The sequence below is a fragment of the Sardina pilchardus genome, chromosome 15, assembly GCF_963854185.1.
Source record: "Sardina pilchardus chromosome 15, fSarPil1.1, whole genome shotgun sequence".
In the NCBI taxonomy this organism is placed as follows: domain Eukaryota; kingdom Metazoa; phylum Chordata; class Actinopteri; order Clupeiformes; family Clupeidae; genus Sardina; species Sardina pilchardus.
In genome coordinates, this window is record NC_085008.1 from 1,240,981 (window position 1) to 1,252,252 (window position 11,272).

General features: G+C 45.1%; 2 protein-coding genes across 2 annotated transcripts in view; both read left to right on the forward strand.

The window, feature by feature from the left end:
- sid1 (secreted immunoglobulin domain 1) overlaps positions 1-2,618 on the forward strand; it is a 4,391-nt gene extending 1,773 nt beyond the window's left edge. Inside the window, exons 2-3 of the mRNA XM_062556408.1 lie at positions 1,044-1,186; positions 2,249-2,618. Of these exons, the coding sequence (XP_062412392.1) occupies positions 1,044-1,186; positions 2,249-2,601 (496 nt within the window). The 3' untranslated portion in view covers positions 2,602-2,618. The remainder of the gene's footprint in view (positions 1-1,043; positions 1,187-2,248) is intronic.
- Positions 2,619-7,017: 4,399 nt separating this feature from the next.
- si:ch211-1a19.2 (uncharacterized protein LOC100142650 homolog) lies at positions 7,018-9,229 on the forward strand. Its single transcript, XM_062556409.1, has 3 exons — positions 7,018-7,126; positions 8,098-8,234; positions 8,907-9,229. Exons 1-3 carry the CDS (start codon positions 7,083-7,085, stop codon positions 9,227-9,229), a joined length of 504 nt encoding a protein of 167 aa, XP_062412393.1. The 5' UTR covers positions 7,018-7,082.
- The last annotated feature ends 2,043 nt before the right edge of the window (positions 9,230-11,272 follow it).

Consider the following 11,272-nt stretch of genomic DNA (forward strand, 5'->3'; position numbering starts at 1 on the left):
CCGCCCCTTCCACAGCAAATAAGGCCTCATGTGAAACCACTGAGCCAATCATGGGGTGTGTTCTGAATACACTGAGCCAATCATGGGGTGTGTTCTGAATACACTGAGCCAATCATGGGATGTGTTCTGAATACACTGAGCCAATCATGGGGTGTGTTCTGAATATACTGAGCCAATAATGTGGTGTGTTCTGAATACATTGAGCCAATCAGTCCAGCCATATATTCTTTCTACCTGTGCACTTAACACAGGTGATATCACTAACTCTCTGATCTACCTGGCAGCTAATTAGGAAGAGCTGGTTTACTAATTGGTTGGATCAAATACTTGGCAGGACTTTTACTCTCTGAACCCAGGATGTCCGTCTCTGGATCTGATGACCACCTATTTGCCCGGACCAGAACCAGGATGGGTTTCCTGCAGAACCAGTTGTGGTTTGGGTCTCCTGCAGAACCAGTTGTGGTTTGGGTCATGTGGTTCTGGTACAAGGGCACACTGGCTACCTGCCTCACCTGTTGCCCCAGACAAACTCACCTGTTTGGGCATCTCATGGCGTCGTATGGGGGGTGTGTGGGAGCTGTTCGCTCTCAGAGCTCATGGTGTGTGTGTGTGGGTGTGTGTGTAGGGTGGTTGTGTGTGGGTGGGTGGGTGTGTGTGTGTGTGGGTGGGTGTTTTGCCTTCTCCCCTCCATGTCAAGAGTGAGGAAGCAGCTGTATTCACACAGACAGAGCAGACGCTCAAAGCATGAGGAGCCGGCAAGAGAAGCGGTCAGCGAAGAGATGGACAACTCAACTCCCTTTTCTCCTCTTGAGATGGACAACTCAACTCCCTTTTCTCCTCTTGAGATGGACAACTCAACTCCCTTTTCTCCTCTTGAGATGGACAACACAACTCCCTTTTCTCCTCTTGAGATGGACAACTCAACTCCCTTTTCTCCTCTTGAGATGGACAACACAACTCCCTTTTCTCCTCTTGAGATGGACAACACAACTCCCTTTTCTCCTCTTGAGATGGACAACTCAACTCCCTTTCCTCCTCTTGAGATGGACAACACAACTCCCTTTTCTCCTCTTGAGATGGACAACTCAACTCCCTTTCCTCCTCTTGAGATGGACAACTCAACTCCCTTTTCTCCTCTTGAGATGGACAACTCAATTCCCTTTTCTCCTCTTGGTCTCGCTCCAGTGTAAGACTTTTACTGTCTTTTCTCCTCTTGGTCTCACTTCAGCGTAAGACTTTCGCATGTCTTTTACTTTCTGATGAGAACTTGCATATCATCCAGTCTGACTTCTACTGAGCATGTTACAATGTATATGTTGTAATAATGGTCTGAAGTAGATGCTTATAGTTAATTGTGCCAACACTTAATGCATAGGGGGAAAAACACTTAATGCATAGGGGAAAAAAACATATTGAATGTGAAATTCAATTAATTTAGCTAGACTCAAAAAATCATCTATATAAGTAATGGTATTACCAGTGTATTGCCAGTTCGCTCACACAAACATACAATATAATGTACATTGTCTTATCCTCAGACATTTAGTAATTTGTCATAATACAAAACATTGTTTTTTACTCCACTGACTGCCTAAGTCATTATCTCAGTCTGAAGTACACTGATCAAATAGTATGATTTTCGTTTCTATTAATCTGTGCTTCCGAACATCCACACTTGATGCTGTTCCTCTACATCACTATGGTTCATCTGTCCTGCCATCTGCACTGATAACGTGGCTGTACATCTAGTCTAAGGCTGCGTGTATTAGGCCTATAATCTTGTTTTTTTTTTTAAATTACTCTTTGCTTTCTTTTAATGTTTTGTTATTATCTGCTATTACGCTTTGGTTTTATTTATGTAAAGCACATTGAATAACCTCAGTGTATGAAATGCACTATATAAACTCGACCTGACTTTACTATTGTCATATCATGTGTATGATATGCACTATATAAACTTGACCTGACTTTACTATTGTCATATCATGTGTATGAAATGCACTATATAAACTTGACCTGACTTTACTATTGTCATATCATGTGTATGAAATGCATAAGCTTGACCTGACTTTACTATTGTCATATCATGTGTATGAAATGCATAAGCTTGACCTGACTTTACTATTGTCATATCATGTGTATGAAATGCACTATATAAACTTGACCTGACTTTACTATTGTCATATCATGTGTATGAAATGCACTATATAAACTTGACCTGACTTTACTATTGTCATATCATGTGCAGGCGCATCACTGGCAGCAGACACAGGAGTGGCGGTGACTAGAGGGCAGAGCGTGGCCCTGGGGTGCCCGCTGGAGACCAGCCTGACGGTGGGCATGATCTCCTGGTACAAGCAGAGCGCCGGGGAGGGCCCCAACATGGTGCTGAGCTACTCCCTGAACGGGTCCTCACGCGTCTGCTACGGCGAGGGGTTCCGCCTGGGTCGGTTCTCGGTCCAGTCGGGGACGAACGACTCGGCGGCACACCAGCTGCTGATCAGCACCACGGAGGAGATGGACTCGGCCACCTACTACTGCGGCATCTCCAATGGAGACCACGAAAGGCCCCCCAAACTGCTAACCCCTAACCAATGCTAACCCCCAACTAACCACTGCTAACCCCCAACTAACCAATGCTAACCCCTAACCACTGCTAACCTCTAACTACTGCTAACCCCCAACTATCCAATGCTAACCTCTAACCAATGCTAACTCCTTACTACTACTAATCCCTAACCCCTGCCGACTCCAAACTAATTACTATCCGCTGTCTTCATGCATCACTTTCATCTTTCATGTAGGCGCTCATAAAACAGCTCATACTGTAGGTACTCTGATGAAGTTTGTTTTGATAAAGTGCTATAGTTGTTTTTGTTGCTGTTTCATAATTTTGTGCCTTCAGTTAAAGTAAACATTTCCAAACACATTGTCATATGGTGTCATATTTTGTTTTGGTTGAGGGTTTTGAAATGACAATCCATATCAATGGGGTTTACTATGAAACTTCATCCAAACCTGCTCCTAGACTCCGTTCCTTTTGAACATTACATGCAGGGGCGCACCTTGCCGACAGGCATGGCAAGCAACTGCTTGGAGCCCCGAGCCGTTAGGGGGCCCCGAGACCTCAGAGCGTTTACTGGTGCGACAAGCGAGAATTTCGTCAATAGAGATTGAATGGTGGGTTACGTGATTTTGTGTGCTCCTGTCCTGTCCTGTCTTACAAATAGTAGCCTACATGTATGCTATCGGCTTATAAACAGTGGATCTGTGTCCAAAAAGAGTGCAAACAATCCACACATATTGAGCCCGACTAGCGCAAAGTGCATCAAAAAAACACACCCATTCTTCACTGTTACATTGCTCCGCAATTATTAGTCGCAGCGAGATGAGACCTGTATTGCACGAAAGAGCAGAAGCGGGGCTTTCCAACGAGACTAGGCACTTGTCTGTACGATCAAGTATGAAAGTCATGAAGTTAAATCAAAGTATATCATATTTACAGTCTATATTGCTCTGCATACACCCGCACATCCAGTCTCGCTTGAATTACTGGCAAACCCGGCATCGCACAGAGATGCTACGCATATCAGATGAAAGAGGGGAAACAGAGCTTTCCATTGATACCAAATACATCGATCCTTTTGTGTTATAAAAACAGACGAAGTGACAAACAAATAATAATGTCATATACTAGCTCTCGTTAGCCTGGCTAACGCCTCCCACTTCTCAAATGAGACGTGGTCTGGCAACCAGACGTTCATTTTCTCGTATTTGAAAAAATGCCCAGATCCGTTCATTGGACGCCACGGATGTCTATCAAATGCGCATAGCTCACCCAACTCGTTCGTATGCAACGCTAAGGGCTCCCGTAAATCCTTTGGCGTCGAATGTAGACGCAAGAAGGCAACGGAAACTTCTCGGATGTTCTGTGATTGGTTCGCCAACATCAGGCGAACATTTGGGCGTTAGTTTCCAGACTGGCTTAGCAGCGGGATTGAAATCACCGCGCAAGGCAGTATGGGAAAACCCAGGCTAAGCTCTCGTTTGATTTACTCGTGAAATCGCGATCATAAAGATGACACGCATGTCAGATGAAAGAGGAGAGCTAGAGCTATCCACACAGATACCAAATACAACCTTTTAAGTTATAAAACAGACCAAGTGACAGCAAAATAATAACTTAATTTAGCTCCACTTACCCTATGTTTTTGTGTGCGATAATAGCTGTTCATAATCCAACGTTATCATGTGTTTCTCTATGGCAAGGCACGTTCATAATAGCATACGGTTTTGAGATCCTATAGGCTATAGCAAACTCCTGTATGGTATCCAATTCAAGACTCATATTGCATCCAAATTTGTTTGACAAATAAACACTTTTTTTGCCTTTACTTTGTTCATTGCAATGCAGTAAAATAAATATTATAGAGAATCATCATGTGTGCACGTCATGTGTGCTACAACACAAACAAGTCAGGTCAGATCAGCTTATTTCTGGAAGGTAGGCCTACACACCACATATTTCTGTAAATTGCTCAGACCCAAAGTATCCCTCCATCATGGTTCTTGCATTTACAGAGCAGTCAGGCCTGTACAACCAAGTCATGTCGAGCTGCTTGCTGTGGTGAGATACACGTCAAAATGTAAGAATTTGTATAGTAGCCTGCTTTTTGAATTTGTATTGTATTGTATCTGGGTAGCCTACACTGTGCTGAAAAAAAACCCCAGTATGTAGAATAGAATAGAATAAGTCTAGCATGTGTGAATGGCACTTGCAACGAATGATAAATGCTTGGCATAGGGCTAGCAACATGTTAAAAACAAGTTTTTTTTGTTGGGGGGGGGGGGTTGTGTAAGGCTGGGATTATACTTGCCGTTAGACCAAGCGTAAGCGTATGCGTCCGTGTGCGACCTGCTGTGTCCTATGTACAGACTCGCTGCGGCATTACGCACCTTACTGGAGGTCTTCACCAGGGGGAGACTAGTAGCCTAATATCAGATGTGGATGTGGCCATGTGCCATTGTTTACTCTCATGATTGCCCCCAGCTTTGATGTCGATAATGCATCTTGCAGTCACTTTCGTTTGGCAATGATCGCCCCCTACTTTCTTGTCAGTATTGCATCTCGCGGACGCGTCGTGTTCGCTTGCGACGACGTGCACGACCGACGCACCAAACGACCGCAAAATACGCGAGGCAGCCATGATGCGTACACGAATGCGTTGTCTACAGCAAGTCTAAACGTGCCTTAAGTAGGGCCCCCTAGGATTTTTTGCTTAGGGCCCCCACAGACTCTAGAATCGCCACTGATTACATGAGTTGCTTAAGGTTGAACTTTAACCTCGCATCAACATCAGAGTGTTTCAAATGGTGTCTATTCCAGTCGCTCTGGTCACTAAGTTGACCAGATGTCTGAGACCAAAACCGGGGACATAATCCTAAAATGTGGAAAAAATGGGGACATTTTCAGTTTGACTATTAATCTGATTGAAATGCATACAAGCTTTATCTTCAAAAAACAGGGACATAGGCAGTTTTTCTTGACATACTGTAGACAGGCAACCAAAAACGGGGACTGTCCCCTGAAGCCGGGGTCGTCTGGTCACCCAGACTATGACTACTTTAAAAAGTGAACTGCTCCAGAAGGACGGGGCGTCCTGACGATAGCGTTAGCAGCATTAGCAATAGCAGAGCTGCACACACAGCAGCCCATCTCAGAGCATCTGGGCCAGACATGGCAAACATCTGGGCCAGACATGGCAAACAGCAGCCCATCTCAGAGCATCTGGGCCAGATATGGTGCCAACGGCCCCTTCCTGTTTTTCTGCCTCCCACAGCTAACTGCCTAACTGCCACAGGGGTTGTTTGTGCCACAGAGGATACGCTGAGCTTTGGGAACTCGCTCATGTTCCGCTCCGATGGGCTCGTTTCCAGTCAGTATCCTCCTGTGGGTTAGTGTCCTGTTGGTCTCCTGTGGGTTAGTCTGTTAGTCTCCTGTTAGTCTCCTGTGGGTTAGCCTGTTAGATAGATAGATAGATAGATAGATACTTTATTGATCCCCAAGGGGAAAGGTCCCAGCAGCTTAAGACACCACACACAACATACAGTACAATGTAAACAATGTAAACAGGAAAAATGAAAAGCAAATAAACAAATCAACATGACTATCAACATGTTAGTCTCCTGTTAGTCTCCGGTAGGTTAGTCTCTTGATCAGCACCATCTGCTCTCCTGCGTCCAGTTCATGGGCCCGAGGAGGCACATTTCAGACCAAAGTGACCAAAGCTCACAACATGTTGTGACTGCTCTTGAAAGTTAAAGGAACACACCAACCTTTCTGGAAATCAGCTGATCTTGCTGTCTACTCCAGTAATTGCGCAGGCTAACGCCTTAGCTTAGCATAACTCACTGGAAGTGGGTTAGCCCAGTTAGCCTAAAGCTCCTTTTAAGCTACAAACTAGCTAGGCTAACTGGGCTAACCCACTTGCCGTGGTCCTTTACAGCATGCTACACCATCAGCACAGCAGCACCCACAGCTCTGATATGCTGGAATGTTGTGATACCACCAAACCGGGCTGTCATTGTTAAAAGAGCCTTTTAAATGAAGAGCAATCAATGCATGGATCCTAAGCCTATCACAGGGGACTGTGTGCTCACAGCAGGCACAGAATACTTTAGTGAAGTCAGACCCTAGTATCTACTGTATGTATCTACAGGAGAGAGGTTGGTCACCGTGGGGAGCCTACTGTATATTTACTCCAGAGAAGTGCAGAGGGCATAGGGGGCCGTGGCTGCAACAGTTGGACTGTTTTGAGTGGAGAGGCTGTTTAGAGGCTGTGTGGTGGGAAGGACCAAGTCTCCTGTGGCTCCTCTCCATGCTTGACTGCCCACGTCTCCAGCTCTCGTGTGTGTGTGTGTGAGCACGAGTCCTTGTGTGTCTCTCTGTTGCCAGTGAGCGTGTGTGTGTGTCTGTGTGCCACCAGTGAGTGTGTGTTCCTGTGTGGATTTGGGAGTTTGTGCAGCATGTCCACGCAGTCTTAGTCTTGCGTTGCCAGGCGTCTGCTACAGTCTCAGCCAAGATGATGCTGACAAGAGGACTGGTGATGTGCCTGCTGCTGCTACGGTAACCACCACTACCACACACACAAACGCACACACACACACACACTGGGTTGATTTGACCCAAATCAGACAATATTCGAAGCCAGACCATTCGGGGCAATTGCTCTGTCGCTAGTTTGGAGTTAAACACAGTTTTAAACTCAAACTCCCAACTCTAACTCCAACTGTGTTAAAACTCTAACTCCACCGTGTTACACGGCAAACTAGCGACAGAGCAATTTCCCCATTAGTTTCAGGTTTTGTGTGGAAAGCTCTGTTTGCTGAAAAGGTGTTGGAGTGAGATGCCCTTGAGCTGTGGTACCAGTGTGTTGGAGTGAGATACCCTTGAGCTGTGGTACCAGTGTGTTGGAGTGAGATGCCCTTGAGCTGTGGTACCAGTGTGTTGGAGTGAGATGCCCTTGAGCTGTGGTACCAGTGTGTTGGAGTGAGATACCCTTGAGCTGTGGTACCAGTGTGTTGGAGTGAGATGCCTCTGAGTGGTCTGAGCTGTGGTACCAGTGTGTTGCAGTGAGATGCCCCTGAGTGGTCTGAGCTGTGGTACCAGTGTGTTGGAGTGAGATGCCTCTGAGTGGTCTGAGCTGTGGTACCAGTGTGTTGCAGTGAGATGCCCCTGAGTGGTCTGAGTTGTGGTACGAGTGTGTTGGAGTGAGATGTCTCTGAGTGGTCTGAGCTGTGGTACCAGTGTGTTGCAGTGAGATGCCCCTGAGTGGTCTGAGCTGTGGTACCAGTGTGTTGGAGTGAGATGCCTCTGAGTGGTCTGAGCTGTGGTACCAGTGTGTTGCAGTGAGATGCCCCTGAGTGGTCTGAGTTGTGGTACGAGTGTGTTGGAGTGAGATGTCTCTGAGTGGTCTGAGCTGTGGTACCAGTGTGTTGCAGTGAGATGCCCCTGAGTGGTCTGAGCTGTGGTACCAGTGTGTTGGAGTGAGATGCCTCTGAGTGGTCTAAGCTGTGCTAACACCAGTGCGTTGGCAGGTGTGCACATGGAGGCCAGGCACGCAGAGAGAGGAGGCACAGCAAGAGAGAGGAGGTGCGCGGAGAGAGGAGGCACAGCAGGAGGTCTCAGGACGCCATGATGTTCTTCAGCAAAGGAATCATCCTTGTGGTCAAAGGTGAGATGACCCCCCACAATATCATGAAGATGTATCTTGTGTTTGTATTTTATTACCGGTGGGGATGCAATGGCGCAATGGTAATAATGACATGTTATGGTTTTCTACTACTGTAATTACAGTTTATCTTAGTTGTTTTGGTGCATTTCTGGAGTCATTATTCACATTTGCACAACAGTTAGTGCACTTCTCCAAACGATTAGAGCAAACTGCACCGCATAGTAGATTACCTGAAGCACTATTTTCTAATGAAGTTACACATTATTGTGTGTGCAGGGGGTTGATTGCAACAGTGGATGATATGACTGTGGATATGACAATGGATGTGTTTCAGAGTTTTGTCTGTTGCGTGACATTGTCAGTATAAAGAAAACAATGGCTTTGACAGCATTAAGTGAATTGACAGTAATTAAAGTGAATTAAATGGTGTGCTGTACTTAGACTGTAAAGTACACAAGGCTGGTAACAGCTTTAACTGTTATCTTGATAAAGTGAATTAAAAAATAGTACTTAAGAGTGTCCCACGACTTAAGTGTGTAATATGAAATGAATAACAATTTCCTAATGTATGATATTCACACACTGAAAAACATGCTTCACACTGACGAATACTGGTGTTGTTTATTTCCTCATGCTCCCTCTGGTGTGTGTGTGTGACGTCCCGCGCTGCAGATGCCAACCCCACGCCTCCTGAGGTCCGAGTTCTGGTGCCCTCCTCTGCCCCGCCCGGGTCCGACCCCCACGCTGTCCTGTGCGTGGTGACGGGTCTCCACGGCAACAGCGTGGACCTCACCTGGAGCATCGACCACGGCGCGGCCCGCCGGACACAGCCCAGCACACAGGCGGCGCGTCAGCCGGACGGGACGTACTCCGCTAGTTCCGTCCTCTTCCTGTCGGCCGAGGAGTGGAGTCCGCAGCACACGTACCGCTGCTCCGTCACGCAGGACCGCAGGGTCTACTGGGCACAGGCCCGGCCCGCCGCCTGCTGGACCTGACGCTGTCCATACTGGCGCTGCCAACTGGGTCTACTGGGCACAGGCCCGGCCCGCCGCCTGCTGGACCTGATGCTGTTCATACTGGCGCTGCCAACTGGGTCTACTGGGCACAGGCCCGGCCCAACTCCTGCTGGACCACACACACACACACATCATCTCTCAGAGTACATCTTCAGCTTAGCTGTGTCTATGCTCTGGTCTCTGTTCTTGGTGCTGATGCTGGTCTCTGTTCTGTCCTGGTCTTGTTTATGTCGTTTCCTATTTCCTATAATGCTGTTGTTACTACGATGGAAGTAAGTTTTTTATTATTATTATTGTTATTATTATTATTATTGTTATTATTTTATTATTAATAGTTTATGGGTCATTCCACGCCAAATCAACCAGAGCCCACGCACTTGCGTCTCAAAAAAATCTGAAAAAAATACCATGTGTGCCTATGTTACCCAGGAGACACTCTGTAAAATGTTTTTGTGCTAAGATCAATACTTTTCAAGTAACAGCCAGTTTTACAGGGGGAGGGGGGTGTCAAATTTGTTCTACCTCTTTTTTTTGTCAAAGTTCACAAGCTCATTGCTCAAGAACTAGAATCTGTAGGAGGCTCAAATTTTGCAGGCTGGTGCATAAATAGGAATAGTATGCAGTAAAATCACCACGAGTAGTCTGGATGATCCTGCATGGTCATAGCAGTCCCTCAAAGTTGATCAAAATTTTATTGGAGTTCTTGGCTGGGCTCTGTTTAGGCTTACAGAAGACATATTTTTACTCAATATAGGCTCTTGATATTTTTCTCTTATTGAGATCAGTAGAAACACTCTCCGAAAAAGCAATGAAGAGAAAAGAAAATCCATCAGGGACTGAACAGCAGACCTCACAAGTTTGAAAAATAATTTTGGATCTCATATTCAGAGCACTTTAACACCTTGTGGGAATATACAAAGATTTTTTTTATATTTTTTTCGTTAATCTGCATTACCTCTTCTTTTTAAAAACACCAATTTGACTTGTCTTATGCGAATCTTTCTTTTTCATTTTCCACCCTAAACATGGACAAAATGCACCATTGAGATCAATATGTTTTGTCCCCACCCGGCAATTTCAGTGATTCAGTGATTTTAGTGGCACCTAGTGGTTACTCTATACAAAACAAATCTCTCAATAGATCTCTATGGTGCATTTTGCCCTTGTTCAGGGTGGGAAATGAAAAAGAAAGATTTGCATAAGACAAGTCAAATTGGTGTTTTTAAAAAGAGGAGGTAATGCAGATTATAGAAAAAAATATAAAAAAAATCTTTGTATATTCCCACAAGGTGTTAGGGTGCTCTGAATATGAGATCCAAATTTATTTTTCAAACTTGTGAGGTCTGCTGTTAAGTCCCTGATGGATTTTCTTTTCTCTTCATTGCTTTTTCGGAGAGTGTTTCTACTTATCTCAATAAGAAAAAAACCCCAAGAGTCTATGTTGAGTAAAAATGTGTCTTCTGAAGGCCTAAACAGAACCCAGCCTAAAACTCCAATAAAATTTTGATCAACTTTGAGGGACTGCTATGACCATGCGGGATCATCCAGACTACTCGTGGTGATTTTACTGCATACTATTCCTATTTATGCACCAGCCTGCAAAATTTGAGCCTCCTACAGATTCTAGTTCTTGAGCAATGAGCTTGTGAACTTTGACAAAAAAAAGAGGCAGAACAAATTTGACACCCCCCTCCCCCTGTAAAACTGGCTGTTACTTGAAAAGTATTGATCTTAGCACAAAAACATTTTACAGAGTGTCTCCTGGGTAACATAGGCACACATGGTATTATTTTCAGATTTTTTTGAGACGCAAGTGCGTGGGCTCTGGTTGATTTGGCGTGGAATGACCCTTATGTATTATTATTGTTCCCTTCCTCCTCCATAATGTTATGTAGGTTATCTTATTATTTCTCTTTTTTTCTTTCATTTACAGGCGTAGGCCTACAGTATACTCCTATTTATTTTCTTCTCCCTCTTTTAAGCATAACTATTATACCATATCTCCTGTTGCGTCATTGTGTC